Genomic DNA, 19,134 nt, shown 5'->3' on the forward strand with positions numbered 1-19,134 from the left:
ACAAAAAATTGTAAAATTACAAGAATGGGCACAAATACCATGCGCACAAATGTAATATAAGAATACAATTATTAAATATGAAATATAATTGTGAAATTTTTGAAAGTTTCCAATTTTTCATATGAATAAACCTATATAATATATTATACATAACGAAAAAATACATATAATATATTATTATGGCATTAAAATATATTTTAGTATTTATTTAATGTTCATGATCCATGCCATTTTTTAATTTTTAATGAAATTCAAATTTTTTTTCATTACAAAATTTACTTGTGATTTATATTTTTAGATTGTGTTACGTTGATCGAATTGTAAATAATTTTTCCCATACATTAATTTTACTTTTCTCTTCGTTTTTTTTCAACGCCATAAATATATTTTGAAGTGAGTATATTATAAAATTGAAGAACAATTTATTCACCTTATATATATATAATATATATACATACTATATACGTACATTTATGTACCTGCATTTATATATATATGTATATATTATATTACGTACATTTATGTACTTGCATTTATATATATACGCTTATTGAATACGCTTCATATACATATCGGTGTATATATACTCACAATCTTTTACTCCCCTATCCCTTTCCCTTTTTGTACCTTGGATATTATCTTAAAGGGGGAAAGCGGATTAAAAAATAGAAATAAACATGATTTTATATCCAAATAAGTACTTACTATCCGGCACATTAAAATGTATGCTGGCAGCTCACATATATAAATTGCCGGTAGAGCTAAGTGATGATTTTTATTTCACTCGTACATTTGAAATTGAGAAAAGTTTAGTAGTGAATAAGAGGCCACTGCTTATATATGAAAACAAATTTGTAAGTTCCACAAATGCAATATGTTTTTTATTGCATCGATTAAAAAATAAAGGTATAAACGCAAAAAGTTTCGATGACAAACTACGTTTATATTTGGCATGGATCGAATGGAGCGATATATTAGAAAAAAACATTGAGCGCTTGAATAAAAAAAAAATAATCGAAAGTTTAGATGTGTTAGAGTCTTATTTGAGTGAGAATAATAACAAGGAGTTTATATGTGACGACGCTGAGCAAATCAAAAGAGAGGATGGATGCGATGAAACAGATCAAAGCCAAGAAAATGGTACATGCGGAATTTCATTAGCAGATATCTATGTATACACATCTTTGAAATATTCGAATATTGTTATATGTAATGAAAGTTGGTCACATATAAGCAGTTATGTAGAAAGGATAAATAATTTGGAAGATGTACAAAAAGTAATAGAAACAGTTGAAAAGGTTCATAAATTAAAAAATATATATAGTTTATTTATATCAAAAATTTGTGAAAAAAATATTAATGATCATGTAAAAAATGATAATTTTTATGTAACTACTGCTATTAATTATGTAAATGGCGACCCACATATAGGGCATGCATACGAAATCGTATTAGCTGACACAATAGCTAGATATCACAGAAATTTAGGAAGAGATTTGTTTTTTACAACCGGTGCAGATGAGCATGGATTAAAGATAGCAAATCAAGCAGCAAGAAACAATATGACACCACAAGAATTATGTGACCAAAATGTAATAAAATTTAAAAACCTAAATAAAAATTTACATACCACAGAAGATTATTATGTTCGAACAACTTCAGAAACTCATAAAAATATTGCACAATCTATATGGACGAAATGTATGGAAAATGGTGATATATATTTGGGTGAATATGAAGGATGGTATAATGTTCGAGAAGAGACATATATACCCGAAAATGAAGCTAAATTAATGAATTATATGGACCCATTAAATAATGTAAAACTAGAAAAAATGAAAGAGCCATCATATTTTTTTAGAATGTCTAAATATCAAGATAGATTACTACAACATATACATGATAATCCAGATTATATACAACCAGAAAAGAATCGAAATGAGATATTACAAAGATTAAAAGAACCATTAGAAGATTTGTCTTGTAGTAGAACAAAATTCAGTTGGGGTATTCCTGTCCCAAATGATCCAAAGCATGTAATGTATGTATGGATGGATGCGTTAATAAATTACTATTCGAATTGCTTTATAAATGACCAAGAAAAAATGAAATATTGGCCACCAGATATTCAAATAATAGGAAAAGATATTGTTTGGTTTCATGCAGTAATTTTCCCAACAATTTTAATGTCTGTAAATATAGAATTACCTAAATGTGTATTTTCACATGGTTTTGTATTAGCTAGTGATGGTAAAAAAATGTCGAAATCTTTAAAAAACGTGATTGATCCAAAAGAAATTATAGAAGCATATGGATCAGATGCATTTAGATTTCATGTAGTAAAAGAATCTAAAACAGGATATGATATGAGATTTGATATCGATAATTTAGTTGATATGTGTAACTCTGATTTAGCTGATACTATAGGGAATTTAGTACAACGAACATTGTCGCTTTGCTTTTTATCAAATAATGCAAAAATTCCACCTTTATATGACGATATAGATATTGAATTGCCATTCTGTATGCTCCATTTTATTAACAGAATAGAATACTATATGAAAAATTTTCGCGTTCATAAATTTTGTGAGAAAACAGTAAATGTTTGTAAAGATTTAAATAAATTTTTAACCGATTTAGCCCCATGGAAATATAAACAAGAATCGGAACAAAATAAAAAATTACATATTATAAGATTAATGTTAGAATCTATTTATTTTATTGCACATTATATAGATATAGTTGTCCCAACAATAGCATCACAAATATTTAGTCAATTAAATACACCGAAAAGGAAAATTGTGGATTTAAATCCATGGCTAAACAATTTAGAAGAAGGTGTAATAATTAATAACGATCATGTTCTATTTAAAAAATTTGAAGTAGAAAGCGCTAAGATAAAAATACAAAAAGTTATTATGAAACTATCTAAAGTTATTAAAGTTATAGAACATGGAGAATTAAAAAATTCAACTCTTTATGAGATTGAAACAGATGATGGAAAATATATAGCTCTTCTAAATTTACCACATAATGAAAGTAACATTAATACACTAACAGTAGCTATTATGAATATAAAGCCTCTTACCATAAATAATATAACAGTAACTTCTATCATTCCACATGTACATAAAGATATTTTTAAATTTAACCCAGACGAAAAAACACCCGTGGGTACTTTAGTGCATGCCAAAAATTATAAAACTTTAGTTAAACAAAGAGATAATTTAACAAAAAAAGAGATTAACTCATTACAGCTCTCAATAATTAATAATAATTGTTTTTATGAAAAAAATGTCCCCTTAATTTTCGCTTCCTCTGGCAATCCACTTTACCACGCAACTCAAAGCTCAGGCACCCTCTATTTTTTTAGCTAATTTATAGTCACATAATGTGGTTATCCTACATATACCTTGACGGTGTTTAGGCATATTTGTTTATATACCCTTTTATATGTTGATCGATATTTTTCTTATTTTCTCTTTTTCACCTTTTTGTTTTAAATACCTATCCTTTTTAATATACGCGGATAGAGTCATTGAGCTTTAGCTTTTCTTTATCTGCATAATTCGTTATAAATTTTTATATATGCATGATAAATAATCTTAGAAATGTTAAATAATACATCATTTTCAATATATATACAAAAAAAAACTTTTCTTAGTTTTTAGTTCTTATGCATAGATAAATCGTGCATATAGATATATATATGTAAAAATATTTATTTATATTTAATTCATATTGGCATATTTTTGCAATATATGTACCATTGTGTGCATAAAAAATAATATAAGTATAAGGCTATATCAATTTATAGTTTTTAAACGAATCGAACAATATGTTCTTACCAGTTCTAATACCTCACAATATATTTGAATATGAATTAAGCAGGACACATACATGGTCACTCCTCTTTAAAATATTTAAGTTTTTTATTACTCCTTCAATGTTTTAAATTTCCATTTTATAAATTAAGTGATTTTACACCGAATTATTTGATTTGTTTTATAATTATATCGATATTCACAGCAAACATGTAAAACACTTTAAAAAATATATCAACACATAAACATTAATGCATAGGAATAATTGCATATGCATAAATCGAATTTTATGTAACTTGAAAAATAATAAGAATAATGAAAGGTTTAAAAAGTGCACATAACTATATGCAACATCTAATTATTTTATTATCTCCATAAGTGCAACAGTAATATAAGAAGATTTAGGTAAAGAGCAGGTTAAAAAAATTGATGACGTATCTTGATAATTTGGTATTTCTTTAATTAAATGCTCATGATATAAACTACTGTTAGTAAAAATAATGTTATGGTCAAACTGTTGGTCAATTTCCTCATTTTTATGATTCATTAAATTATACAAGTCGCCTTTTATTATCGGTATTGTGTCTTTCTTCGTTAAGTCCGCTTTAATAAAAACGGAATGAAGATTAGATGGCTTGACTACAATTTTTCTATACCCACCTGATGCATTAAATAAATATTTGTCTGATTTAAAATGATCAAATGATAATTCAAAAGAATCTAAAACGTTTTTATATTCATCAATTAAGTTAGAAGGGAAAAGTGTATTTTTATCACCAGGGAGAGGTAAAACGACATCATAAATATTATATTGGGAAATATTTTCTTCTGTTATTATAATTATTTTGTTTTCATCAAAATCAATTTCATTATTTGAAGATGAATCGTTTAGTTTTTTCTCAGGATAATTTATTTCTGATTCGTTCATACTGTCGTTTGTGTAGTCTGAATTTACATCATCGTGATTCTTTAATTCGGTTTCATAATTGCCTTTATGGGGTACTTGAACTAAATCGCCTATCACAACTTTAAATCCGAATTTGTTCATTCTTATATTAGTTAAAATATTAAAAATTAAACTTTGCGTTGCATGTATAAATAATGAAAATATATCTTTTGGTATATTTATAAATGCGTTTTTAAAATTGTGACTATTTTTTAATGACCCTAATATAATTTTTTCAACATGAGAATTGTTTGATATTGAATTTATTATTTCTTCTATTTCATTAGGTAGTATATTTTTTTCGTTTTGTTTTTTGTTAAGAAAGTGATTTGAATAATCATTATTTTTCTGGTATTTTTTTTTTTTTTTTTCGAAATTGTTTTCATTTCTTATTGGGTCAATTTTTATTGCTTTGTCTGAATTTGAGTTCAGAGTTTGAGTGTCGTTGTCTAGTTTTAGACCTGAATCCGGATCAGTAGGTCCTATTCCATTTAGTTCGGCATTTGGTCTATCATTTCCATTTACAATTTCGTTCTCACTTTTATGGACAATATTGTTAGATTGAATAAATTCTTTCTCTACCTTATCCAGATAGTCCATTAATGCCTTCTTTTTCTCAGGATCCAAATCCGTGTTTTCAATGATAAGAAAAAGAGCTTGCTTGTAGTTTTTTTTTAAAATAGAAATACCAATTTGATAATTTTTAATTTTTTTACTACCAAATCTTTGATGACCATAGTAATTAATAAAGCCAAAATTTTTTAAAATTTCAAAAAGGTTATGAAATTTTATTTTTTCATCTTCATTGTTATTTACTCCCCTAATTAAAATTTTGAAAAAATTCCCTTTTAAATATCCTAAAGATAATTTATTTTTTTTATATTCTAAATTGGATAAATAAACATTATTATACCAATTGCTATTATTAATTAACATTTTATATATGTCTTCTTTTTTTATTTTCTGGATGCAAAATTTTTGTATTGTTATTCCTCTTTTGTCCTTAATTCCACAATAAGATATATCAGAATTGTTTTTTTTGAAAATTATTTTTAATTTTTTCAATATTTCACATATATCTTTATTTTCTTTATATAGGTTAAAATGTAAATATTTTTTATCTCTTTTTTTGTTTCTTTTTTCTTCTCTCATTTTGTTAATCTTATCTATAAAGTTGTCACTACTTAAGCATTGACCTTCCTTTTCCTGAGTCATTTTGTAACTATTATTGTCGTTTTTTAAGCAATTGTTTTTGCTTTCTTCTTTTATTATAACATCGGTTGTATCGGTCCCAGGTTCTGTGCAGATATCTTTCTCACATTTACTCACTTGATCTGCTTTGGGGGTAGATAAATTATTGATATTACTCAAAATAGGAATGGAATTTTCCTCATTTGATACTTCATTGATTTTACGTTTTTTTCTGATGGAATGGTTTGGAAGATTATCACATGTAGCATCATCATAATTCGACCCCAGTTTATCTTGAAATGAATTTAAATGGGGGTCTTTTTGATGATTTATATCATTATGGCATTCGGTTTGATTTTCCAAGGGTATTCTTATATCGTGGTTATTTTTATCCTTATTAATATCTTTTAATTTTTCTAATCCTTCCATAATAACATTTTCAAAATTGTCATTTTTATTCGACCGTAATTTTTTAGCATTCGACTTTAATTTATCGAATATCTCAGGAGGTGTAATAATTTTAAGACAATTAAAATTTGGATAAACTTCTATGATTGTAAAAGGCTTTTTATCATTTCCCTTATTCTCATTTTCTACTTGATTGTCATTAATTTGACAATTTAAGTGCTCGTATGTATATGATTCATTTAAATTGTTGGCTATCTGATCGGTTAATATATTTCCATGTGATATAACTGTATCCAATTTAGTAACTGTTTTTGTTTCAGTTAATAAAAAGGGGCAATATTTATTTATAGCATTGTGTACATTTTTTCTTGCAATTTTTTTTTTTTCATCAACTGATAGAATATCATTTGGTTTGCTATTTTGATCTCCATTGGTTTGATCATTATTTTCGCATAAAGTAGGGTCGTCAAATTTTGTTAAAACACAATATGGAATTGTGAATTTTCTTTTTGATTTTTGAAAAGGTTCATTATTTGAAGATTCAATTTTATTGTTTTCTACCTCAGCTTGTTCAAATTCATTTTTTTGTGTTTTATTTTGTTTTAGTAAAAATATTTGGTGTAGGATATCCAAAAACTGTTTGAAAACATTTTGATCATACTCATTTATATGTTTTTTAAAATGTTGAATACATAAATCTGAATTGCTTATATTTTGAAAAATATTGATTTCATCATGCTTTTCTTTGTCTTCTAAAATTTGATTAATTTTATCCTTGTTTATTATTTCATCCAAATGTAGAATAATGTTATTTTTTGTTATTTCATGAACATGAAAATCTTCGAAAATTGTTTTTACTTTACCATTTATACCTTCGAGATTATGTATATTTTTTCTAATCAGATATTCAATTCCATGATTTTCAATATAAGGTAAATTCATCGTTCATAGGGGAATCAAAAATAGAACTGGGGATATACAAAATTAAAGAAAAGATAATATATATACCATTATATAATATATTGTATGAATTTTTATTAGACCTTGCTAAAAAAGGGAAAGAATATATATCTTTTAAAAAATATAACTTTTTAATTTTTTCTATTATTATTTTTTTGAATTATTATGTTGATCATTTAAGAGTGCAAAGAGGCGAGTTGGTAGTTCTATAAAACATTATATATATAAATATATATGTAATACTTTGCAATGCTTATGTAAAATTTTGTAAAATTGCTACTCATATTTTAATAAATGTAAGAAACAAAAAACTATAATGAACAAATATCAGAGAAGAGGTAAAAAAAATATATATAATCCGAAATTATGTTGAATTATTTATTTTATTGGCGTTGTTATTGTTACAAAATTTTCTTTTTTAATTACTTTGGATGCAACAAAATTGGAATTTAAATATTATTGTGCATATTTTTGTATTTTTTTATGATTAAAAAGATGGAAACCAAGTAATATCCATATGATTGGATGAAAAAATAAGTTTAGCAAATGTGTTCCCTTTGTAAGGTTTACAAATTAAATAGTAAATAAATGAATATGCATATATATTCCCAACGATGATAAATTTAATTTTCCTCCCTTTAAAAGGGACGATAAAAACAGATAGGAAAGGAAACTATAATATGGTCTCTTATGTAATTTAATTATGAATGAATTTGTATTAAGTACATCCCTACCATATAGACGAGTATGTATATGTTCTGTTATTATACAATTTCAGACATACGAAAAAGTATATATATATGTATCTACATTGGTGCTACCCAAATAAAAAGTGAAAACATTTTGCATCGATCAAAATATAACGATAATATATTTTTATAATCTATGGAAAAGGGGGAAATAGTATTTTATATGTTCCTAGATATAAACAAAACACCATTTATTTACTACTTGTTTAATTATTAGAATGGTTATAATAAAATAGTAAAAAAGGATATATTTGCTAGCATTATTTTTTCATTTTTTAATTAAGAATACATTGCAACCTTTTCGAAGTTGCTAATAAAATCTAAGGAATAGCTATTATATGCATGGTCAATATTATATATTATTAAATTGTAGACTTTTTATTGAAATCTTTGTGAATATCTATATTAAGTAATGAAAAAAATAAAATAATGGAAGATACTGCATTGCAACTAGAAAAGTAGTAAAATGGCCATCAATTATTTTTTTTCATAATTTTTTCCTATAGTTTATATTTCTGATCAAAAAAAAGACGAAAAGTTCAAATGTTATAATATTATGTATTCCTTCATATTTAATAGAATTAATTGATATATTTTTAATCTATTTTAATGGTTTAATTTTTGTATAATTAAAACAAATCATTCCTCATGATGGTTACGTTTTGGATATTTTCTTTTATTTTCCGCATCGATCGTGGTTACGATATTAAAATGGTATAAAATGAATATATGTGCATATTTGTATCAATGATATTAAAAAATAAAAAATACATATATTATGCAGACCACATGGAAATATACACACAAGGTTTCTATAATTGCCTCGATTTTCCAAGTAAAAAAAAAGATATATGCACTTTGGTAGGCATACCTTTTTGTGCTTGCTCAATTCGAGACAATAAATAAAGGTTGCAGTCTTGTAATATTGTTTTACTTTATACTTCTATGATTAGCTCAAAAAAAAACAATGTGATAATCTTACATTAATATATTTTATGTGGTATATAATTTAACAAAAGAAAATACGGCGATTCAATAAGCAGGTAAATGCTTTTTTAAATAGCCATATTCAATTTTCTCATGAATTAATAGTGTAAATAATTGTAATCATTGATTATGTTCTAAAAATACTTATATAGATCATTCGAAGGTTTCGAAAAATATGTGTATGCAATATTTTGTCTATTGTTATCGCCATTTTTTATAATAGAGCAAAGATGATAGCATCAAAATGAAGAATGAGCATTTTTACTTAAGAATTGAAATGAATATTTTTTTTAATTACAATTTTTTTATATGATAACATAATTTTTTTTTATTTTTATTTAATATTTTTCATTTTCAATTGTTCCATTGTTTCATTTCATTGTATTTTATTGCTCACGAAATTTTCTTATTACCATATAAATTTGAATAGACATAAACATATGTATTTTTAATAAATTTGCTTGGAAAGTAATAATTGTATTTACTAATCATATAAATATATGCATTTCCTTGTTAGTATAGTAACATAATACGTGTATTACTTTTGGAAAATATATATAAAAGGGAGAATTATTCTGAAAAATATTATTTTTTAGCTTTCTTAAAAAAATAAGTAGCAATGAGGAAAATTATATCTATCAATTTTTATGTGGCTCTTATAGCATTATACGCATTTCATAATAATGCTTTGTGCCAAGTGGAGCCAAATGGAAGAAAGACGTCCCTAAGAAATGGAAATACTTTAGGTTGGTCTTCATTGCACCATGTAATAAATAATATAGAAAAACCGCAAAATATAAATTCCGGTAATTCTGAGCATCATGGAAATAAACCCAAAGAAACGCAACAATCTAGTGCTGATGGAAAAAAATCCAATGATGTGGTTACCCCAAATGATTCATCACTGGTAACAGAAAATGGTAAAGGAAATGGAGATAGCAATTCACACACCGAAGATAAAAAAATAGAAAGCATATCTAGAAATACTTTACCTAATAGTTCCCAAGAAGATGCTAAGACAACCAATAGTCAGACGAATGGTTCTCAGCCTACTGATAATAAAAAAGAAGATGTAGCTCCAACCAGTTCAAAAAATATAAATGGAGATACAGTGGTTCATAAACAAGAAGATAATGCGAATCCGCCTTCAATAGTAGAAAGCGAAAAGGCATTAACGAAGTTAGAAGAAGTCAATCCTGAAAAAAAAACCATAGAAAAAAATAAAGAATTAGATGCAAACGCTTCTAAGATAGAAGTAAATACAAGGAATGAAGCTAATACAAATAATAGCATAGATGGTGAACAAGCAAATGGTAAAGAAACACCTAAGGAAAATACATCAGAGCCAACTTCCCAGGATAAATTACCAAATACAGGAGCGAATTCTGAGATCAATAAAAATGAAGATAATTCAGCAAATGCAAATATAAAAGCGCAAGATAAGGTAGAAGGGGAGAAAAAAGACACACCGAATAATGGCAATAATAATGGAGAGCAACTTACTCCAAATGAGCAATTAGAAGGAATAAATACATCAGACACCGTGAAGAACAAAGAAAGTGAAAAAGAGGCAAATGATGCTAATAATCAAAATTCAAATAACAAAAATAATTTGGTATTCGAAAGTGATATAGTAAAGAATGTATATGAATTTATAATGGCCGAACTTCCAAAAGATAATGTTTTTACAAAGAATATCGAAGAGGCGGGTAATAATATAAATAATAGTGACACGGGTTTAGCAAAAGATACAGAGAAAAATGTTGAAAATGAAAAGAGGGAAGTAATACATGAACAGCCAGTAAAGAACCAAGGAGAAATAAATAATAAAAATGAACCTAAGGCAGAAGGAAAGGAAACATCCCCATTTAATAATAGCAATATTCATAATTCATTTAGTAAAATTGTTGATAATATTAATGCAGCACAAAACGAAGGAAATACATTATTGAGTAATATAATAAATTTATTTGGTAATCCCGGTTTTATTTCAAATGATGTAAAAAATTTAGTAAAGGACGCAGTTTATTTAATTTCAGCTTTTTGAATGTATTCTAAATAGGTGAAGTAGTATGTGTTTACATTGGGTTATAGCATATATATGTATTGTAAATCACCTTAATTTTTCTGAAACACTGAATAATAAAGTAAAATGTTTGCAATAATGATATATTGAGGTAACAATGGTATATAAAGGGGAAAATATGGATGATAATAATAAATAAAAATAAACAGAATTTTCATGTATGGATAAAATGTAGGTAAGTTGCTATTATCAATATGAATATTATTAATTTTTTTTTTTTGCAAAAATAATATTTATTTCAATTAAAAGATGAAAAAAATGAAAATATTAAAAACTTTACATGCATTAGGATGATACTATTGGTATTTTTGTCTATTTTGTTATTTTATTACTATTTCTTATTTGTTTACAATTTGGATATTTTATTTTTTGTGTGTTATGAAAAATTGCTAAAAAACATTATAAAAATAAATACGGAAACAACTAGTATGAATAAATAGGAATTTTCAATTGGTATTACGTTGATAAAATTTTAAAAGTTATAGTATTCCTTATGCACACATGTGCATATTAAATTAAACATGTATTTATTACTCTCCGGAATATTTTTATTGTCTTTTTTTTGTTCTGTAACCAAGAAGTATCGATTTAATCGTTGTATTTTAAAAACAGTTTTTATAGCTAAAGAATACTTTGTCATATTATAAAAATACACACACATACAATATAAATGATTATTATTTTTTTGTTATCACATTCCAATAATACTAAGATACTTTTTTAAAAATTTAATAAATATACATATTTATCATATAACTATTAATATTTTTTATGAATTTTTTAAACTGAATAAATAAACATATTTAACATATAACTATTAATATTTATATTTATATTTTGTTAATATAATAAAGGTAAAAATGAAAAATTTTTTGTCTACTTTTTACATTTTTCTTCTTTTGAAGATATTAGTATTAGACAACAATGGCGTAAATAGCGAAAATATAAATGTACATACCCCATATTTAAGGGGAATTATGAAAGACAGTCATTTTAAAATAGATAAAGATAAGGAGAATGAAATGAACAATGTCGCTAAAGGGGATGACGAAGTACAAGAAGGAGAAGAAAAGGGTACCAAAAAAGAGGGAGAAGAAGAAGGTGTAAAAAAAGAGGGTGAAGAAGAAGGTACCAAAAAAGAGGGTGAAGAAGAAGGTACCAAAAAAGAGGGAGAAGAAGAAGGTACCAAAAAAGAGGGAGAAGAAGAAGGTACCAAAAAAGAGGGAGAAGAAGAAGGTACCAAAAAAGAGGGAGAAGAAGAAGGTGTAAAAAAAGAGGGTGAAGAAGAAGGTGTAAAAAAAGAGGGTGAAGAAGGTACCAAAAAAGAAGGTGAAGAAGAGGGTACCAAAAAAGAAGGAGAAGAGGAAGGTACTAAAAAAGAAGGTGAAGAAGAGGGTAGCAAAAAAGAGGGAGACGGAGGTGTAACAAAGGTAGGAGATAGTGAACAAAAAATTGAAGGTGGTGAACAAAAAGTTGAAGGTGGTGTAAAAAAAGAGGGTGAAGAAGGTACCAAAAAAGAGGGTGAAGAAGAAGGTACCAAAAAAGAAGGAGAAGAGGGTACTAAAAAAGAAGGAGAGGAAGGTGTAAAAAAAGAAGGAGAAGAAGGTACCAAAAAAGAGGGTGAAGAAGAAGGTACCAAAAAAGAAGGTGAAGAGGAAGGTACCAAAAAAGAAGGTGAAGAGGAAGGTACCAAAAAAGAGGGTGAAGAAGAAGGTACCAAAAAAGAAGGTGAAGAGGAAGGTACCAAAAAAGAAGGTGAAGAGGAAGGTACCAAAAAAGAGGGTGAAGAAGAAGGTACCAAAAAAGAAGGTGAAGAGGAAGGTACCAAAAAAGAAGGTGAAGAGGAAGGTACTAAAAAAGAAGGTGAAGAAGGCGTAAAAAAAGAAGGAGAAGAAGGTACCAAAAAAGAAGGTGAAGAAGAGGGTACCAAAAAAGAAGGAGAAGAGGAAGGTACTAAAAAAGGAGAAGAGGGTGCTAAAAAAGAAGGAGAAGAGGGTGCTAAAAAAGAAGGAGAAGAAGGTACCAAAAAAGAAGGTGAAGAAGAAGGTACCAAAAAAGAGGGAGAAGAAGAAGGTACCAAAAAAGAGGGAGAAGAAGGTACCAAAAAAGAAGGTGAAGAAGGTACCAAAAAAGAAGGAGAAGAGGGTACTAAAAAAGAGGGTGAAGAGGAAGGTGTAAAAAAAGAAGGTGAAGAAGGTACCAAAAAAGAAGGAGAAGAGGGTACTAAAAAAGAAGGAGAGGAAGGTGTAAAAAAAGAGGGTGAAGAAGGTACCAAAAAAGAAGGTGAAGAAGAAGGTACCAAAAAAGAAGGAGAAGAGGGTACTAAAAAAGAAGGAGAGGAAGGTGTAAAAAAAGAAGGAGAAGAAGGTACCAAAAAAGAAGGTGAAGAAGGTACCAAAAAAGAAGGAGAAGAGGGTACTAAAAAAGAAGGAGAGGAAGGTGTAAAAAAAGAGGGTGAAGAAGGTACCAAAAAAGAAGGTGAAGAAGAAGGTACCAAAAAAGAAGGAGAAGAGGGTACTAAAAAAGAAGGAGAGGAAGGTGTAAAAAAAGAAGGAGAAGAAGGTACCAAAAAAGAAGGTGAAGAAGAGGGTACCAAAAAAGAAGGAGAAGAGGAAGGTACCAAAAAAGAGGGTGAAGAAGAAGGTACCAAAAAAGAGGGAGAAGAAGAAGGTACCAAAAAAGAAGGTGAGGAAGGTACTAAAAAAGAAGGTGAAGAAGAGGGTACTAAAAAAGAGGGTGAAGAAGAGGGTACCAAAAAAGAAGGTGAGGAAGGTACTAAAAAAGAAGGTGAAGAAGAAGGTGTAAAAAAAGAGGGTGAAGAAGGTACCAAAAAAGAAGGAGAAGAAGGTACCAAAAAAGAGGGAGAAGAAGGTACCAAAAAAGAAGGTGAAGAAGAAGGTACTAAAAAAGAAGGTGAAGAAGGTACCAAAAAAGAAGGAGAAGAGGGTACTAAAAAAGAAGGAGAGGAAGGTGTAAAAAAAGAGGGTGAAGAAGGTACCAAAAAAGAAGGTGAAGAAGAAGGTACCAAAAAAGAAGGAGAAGAGGGTACTAAAAAAGAAGGAGAGGAAGGTGTAAAAAAAGAAGGAGAAGAAGGTACCAAAAAAGAAGGTGAAGAAGAGGGTACCAAAAAAGAAGGAGAAGAGGAAGGTACCAAAAAAGAAGGAGAAGAGGGTACTAAAAAAGAAGGAGAGGAAGGTGTAAAAAAAGAGGGTGAAGAAGGTACCAAAAAAGAAGGTGAGGAAGGTACTAAAAAAGAAGGAGAGGAAGGTACCAAAAAAGAAGGTGAGGAAGGCACTAAAAAAGAGGGTGAAGAAGAGGGTACCAAAAAAGAAGGTGAGGAAGGTACTAAAAAAGAAGGTGAAGAAGAAGGTGTAAAAAAAGAGGGTGAAGAAGGTACCAAAAAAGAAGGTGAAGAAGAAGGTGTAAAAAAAGAAGGAGAAGAAGGTACCAAAAAAGAAGGTGAGGAAGGTACTAAAAAAGAAGGAGAAGAAGGTACCAAAAAAGAAGGTGAAGAAGAGGGTACCAAAAAAGAAGGAGAAGAAGGTACCAAAAAAGAAGGAGAAGAGGGTACTAAAAAAGAAGGAGAGGAAGGTACCAAAAAAGAAGGAGAAGAAGGTACCAAAAAAGAAGGTGAGGAAGGTACTAAAAAAGAAGGAGAGGAAGGTGTAAAAAAAGAAGGAGAAGAAGGTACCAAAAAAGAAGGTGAGGAAGGTACTAAAAAAGAAGGTGAAGAAGAGGGTACCAAAAAAGAAGGTGAGGAAGGTACTAAAAAAGAAGGTGAAGAAGAAGGTGTAAAAAAAGAGGGTGAAGAAGGTACCAAAAAAGAAGGTGAAGAAGAGGGTACCAAAAAAGAAGGTGAGGAAGGTACTAAAAAAGAAGGTGAAGAAGAGGGTACCAAAAAAGAAGGTGAAGAGGGTACCAAAAAAGAAGGAGAAGAGGACGGTGTAAAAAAAGAAGGTGAAGAAGAAGGTACCAAAAAAGAGGGAGAAGAAGAGGGTACTAAAAAAGAGGGTGAAGAAGAAGGTGTAAAAAAAGGAATAGAAGTAGGTGAAGAAGAAGGTGAAGAAGAAGGTGAAGAAGTAGGTGAAGAAGAAGGTGAAGAAGAAGGTGAAGAAGAAGGTGTAAAAAAAGAGGGTGAAGAAGAAGGTACTAAAAAAGAGGGTGAAGAAGAAGGTACTAAAAAAGAGGGTGAAGAGGAAGGTGTAAAAAAAGAAGGGGAGGAAGGCGTAAAAAAAGAAGGTGAAGAGGAAGGCACTAAAAAAGAGGGTGAAGAAGAAGGTACTAAAAAAGAGGGTGACGAAGAAGGTACTAAAAAAGAGGGTGAAGAAGAAGGTACTAAAAAAGAGGGTGAAGAGGAAGGTGTAAAAAAAGAAGGTGAAGAAGGTACCAAAAAAGAAGGTGAAGAGAAAGGCACCAAAAAAGAAGGTGAAGAAGAAGGTGCCAAAAAAGATATGTTTAGTGAATATAAAGACCCTAATCATGAAACGAATGCAAATACATCATTTAAAGAACTAACTGATATAATGGATAATGATAGTGATAGTGATTTTGATGATGCATCATCTTTTTTTGAAGATGAAATATCTTCTCATTTGGGAATGGTTGAAGAATATTAAATATATTAAATAATATAATTTGGGGTGGTTATGCTCATATATTTCATTTCTAGTCATTTAAAAGAATAAATTAATAAATTTGTATGCATTATTCCTTTTGGGTATAGATATACCCCTGGAGAGTACAAATTATAAAAAAAGCAAAGTGATAATAAAGAAATGAGGGCGATATATAAGCATATTAATTATGTTGGGGGATATATATTTTTCTTAATATTAACCCCTTAGTTATATCATATAATGAAAATTAATTTAAATTTTTATTATCAAAATGATATTTTTCTTAATATTAACCCCTTAGTTATATCATATAATGAAAATTAATTTAAATTTTTATTATCAAAATATGAATTTAATAATATTTGTGATAATTTCCTAAAATTGTCACCTCAAATAATAAACTAAATGATAATTTTTTTACAATTTTTTTAAACATTTTTTTTATAATTACATTATATATTTTTTAGTAAATTTCTAAATTGAGAGTTCTTTGAAAATGCATATTATATAATTTTAAGAAAGACATGCTATTTGTTCTATTTCATTATATTTTTTCATATTATTTAACAATATATATATGTGTGTGTGTATTTTTTTAATTGTGTAATAACACATTGTAGACGTTTACAACTCTACATATTTTACCAATATTGGTAATATAAACTAAGCTTTAAAATTATTTATTAATAAATCAATTTGTGGTATCATGGATAGTTATATTAAAAGATGCATATTTATTTGTGTAGGTATAAGGTATACTTTATATATTAGTTGTCCAAATATAAATTTTATCAAATTTAGTTCCTTAAGACATGATAGTGAAATTATGTTAAATTCACATGAGAAATGTACTACCAATTTTATTTTATATACCAACTTATAATAAAGATATTTACATAAATCATTACTAAATCCCATGAAAAACCAACAATGCAAATTTTTTAAAGACCTATTTAATGCATAAATATATGCCATTTCGAATTTTTCTTTTTTTTTGCGGTGTATGTTAAAATGGACTTTTAACAAGCGAGAATCGATAATTAAAAAAATTTGTGTTTTACTTGTATAATATGCATGTTTTATGAAACCTAATAACCTACATAATTATTGAAAGATATTTGCGTATTGCAACCATAATTACCTTTTAAAAAATGTCTTTTTTTTCTTACTTTTTTGTATATGAACAGAGAAAAATTGTACAAAATAAAAAATTTGTTATTAAGAATGGTAATAAAAAATTTATAAGGCAAAGGAATAAATTTTTCAAAAAATTTAGAAAAATAATGTGTAATTCTAATATATGGTTTACATGTAACAATTATGAACATTCATAATATTTTAGAACAAATTTTTTAGGTGCAAACACCGAAATTTACATCATATTTTTTTAAAATTGTGATCCGATATTTACTATTTTCCTAAAGTATTATAATTTATGCATGTGTGCAATAATTTTTTTTTTATATACTTGAAAAACGTTATACATAAAAAAAACATATATCAATAATAATATATACAACTTAGAAGCACACTCTCCAATTTTCCATTTTTTTTAGAACAAATTATATGGTTATGGTATGTAACGAATTAAAATTATAAAAATATATTAATTTACAGTGTTAACTAATTTTAATTTTTCCTCCTTTTTTATGGCTAATTTTTTTTATATTGCACTTTATATAATAAAAATATTTTATTAATAATTTATGGTGAGTTTTATTGTAATTATTTTTCGGAGTATTTAACAAAAATTGCCTTTTTGGAAAATCGGAATTTTTTTAATTATTTAATTTTCCAATATATGAGTATTGAATGATTAACTATAATGGTTTACTTATTTAATGTTAATAGTAAAATAAATTCACAAACGATGATTTAATTGTGATAGAATAATGTCTTATTAACCTTTTCTTCATAGCACCTTTTGTTTTTTATTTTATTGTATTGACTTAAAATCAAGAGACAAATAGCATGCATATTCATATTTGAAACACATAATATTATTATAAATATATTTTTTCCTCGTGTTTAATTTATTGTAAACTTTTGTGACATATTATAAATTATATAAAAATGAAGACTAATTTGGTTTTCGCTTTATTTTTTTTATTCATAAGTGTACGCGGATCCAATGCTAATTTAAGAGGGCAACCTGAATCAAATATTCCATCAGAAGGACAAAGTGCCGATGATAGTCAACAAACACGTTCTGACGGACAAACTCAAGAATCTGGAACTGGTGTTGGTGCTGGTGCTGGTGTCAGTACTGGTGTTGGTGGTGTTCCTGGTGCCGGTACTGGTGTTGGTGGTGTTCCTGGTGCTGTTCCAGGTGCCGTTCCAGGTGCTGTTCCAGGTGCCGTTCCAGGTGCCGTTCCAGGTGCCGTTCCTGGTGTTGTTCCAGGTGCTTCTACTGATCCAAATACTCAAACTGAAGAAACACAAAATGGAATAGAGGAAATAACAACAACCGATGAGAATAATCAGATAACAGAAGAAGAATTAGCTGTATGTGAGGAAATTGAGGAAAGTTATGATGATATGGAAGATGAAGAAGAAGATGAAGAAGATCCAGTAGCAGAAGACTTTGAAATAAATAATGAAGAGGACGAAGAAAATGAAGAAGAGGAAGACACTGAGGAAGACACTGAGGAAGAAGAGCAAGCACAATCAACAGAAAACGCCGAAGCAGGAGAACAAAATAATGCACAAACACAAGAATCAAATGGTACTACTGGTGAAGAAAATACAAATACTAATGGTAGTGAATCACCTGCACAAGTCAACACTGACGAAAGCGCTCAAAATAAAAAGAAAGGCACAACCGAAGGTGCAGCACCTTTAACTGACACCAAAGCTCAAGACAAAATTAATAAGGATTCTAAAAAAGAAGCTAAAGAAATAATGAAAACCTTAGTTACTATGTTTGACGATGCTGATGTAATTGATGAGCCTGTAGGTGATTTCTCAGATGATATTTCACAATTTCTTATTATATAAAAATTCTAAAAATTTTCAAAAAAAATGAGCATATTTATCATTTGTTAGCCTATTTTTTGTTTATTATACCGCCATTAATTTATTGATTTTTTTTTGTTTTTTTGTAAAATGGGGAAATAGTATTTTTTTATTTATTTATTTGTTAATTATAGCAAATGGACAAATAAAAATTCATTTATATATAAATATGCATGTCAACGCGTGTCTATATATATACAAAGAATTGTTTTTAAAATGTGTCTCTGTTTATGTAATTTCATTTAATGGCAGCCCATTATATGTACATAAAAATTATAACATAATTGTTAAGATTGTAAATATTATGATTTTATAATTATAATGAAAAATTATATTTTTTTGTATACCCTAA

At 27.7% G+C, this 19,134-nt stretch overlaps 5 protein-coding genes across 5 annotated transcripts; 4 read left to right on the plus strand and 1 right to left on the minus strand.

Moving 5' to 3' along the window:
• Positions 1–677: 677 nt before the first annotated feature.
• Positions 678–3,377, plus strand: PCHAS_0518800 (methionine--tRNA ligase, putative; the record flags this gene model as incomplete). The annotated part of the gene is made up of 1 exon (XM_735843.2): positions 678–3,377. The coding sequence occupies one exon, from the start codon at positions 678–680 to the stop codon at positions 3,375–3,377; it is 2,700 nt and encodes an 899-aa protein (XP_740936.2).
• An 805-nt stretch (positions 3,378–4,182) lies between these two features.
• PCHAS_0518900 (U2 snRNA/tRNA pseudouridine synthase, putative) lies at positions 4,183–7,311 on the minus strand (the record flags this gene model as incomplete). Its single annotated transcript, XM_016800196.1, has 1 exon — positions 4,183–7,311. One exon carries the CDS (start codon positions 7,309–7,311, stop codon positions 4,183–4,185), a length of 3,129 nt encoding a protein of 1,042 aa, XP_016655228.1.
• A 2,373-nt stretch (positions 7,312–9,684) lies between these two features.
• On the plus strand, positions 9,685–11,112 carry PCHAS_0519000 (conserved Plasmodium membrane protein, unknown function; the record flags this gene model as incomplete). Its single annotated transcript, XM_726478.2, has 1 exon — positions 9,685–11,112. One exon carries the CDS (start codon positions 9,685–9,687, stop codon positions 11,110–11,112), a length of 1,428 nt encoding a protein of 475 aa, XP_731571.2.
• Positions 11,113–12,011: 899 nt separating this feature from the next.
• PCHAS_0519100 (S-antigen, putative) lies at positions 12,012–15,767 on the plus strand (the record flags this gene model as incomplete). The annotated part of the gene is made up of 1 exon (XM_739389.3): positions 12,012–15,767. The coding sequence occupies one exon, from the start codon at positions 12,012–12,014 to the stop codon at positions 15,765–15,767; it is 3,756 nt and encodes a 1,251-aa protein (XP_744482.3).
• A 2,073-nt stretch (positions 15,768–17,840) lies between these two features.
• On the plus strand, positions 17,841–18,764 carry PCHAS_0519300 (conserved Plasmodium protein, unknown function; the record flags this gene model as incomplete). Its single annotated transcript, XM_736634.1, has 1 exon — positions 17,841–18,764. The coding sequence occupies one exon, from the start codon at positions 17,841–17,843 to the stop codon at positions 18,762–18,764; it is 924 nt and encodes a 307-aa protein (XP_741727.1).
• Between the last annotated feature and the right edge of the window lie 370 nt (positions 18,765–19,134).

The sequence above is a fragment of the Plasmodium chabaudi genome (genome assembly GCF_900002335.3).
Source record: "Plasmodium chabaudi chabaudi strain AS genome assembly, chromosome: 5".
In the NCBI taxonomy this organism is placed as follows: Eukaryota; Apicomplexa; class Aconoidasida; order Haemosporida; family Plasmodiidae; genus Plasmodium; species Plasmodium chabaudi.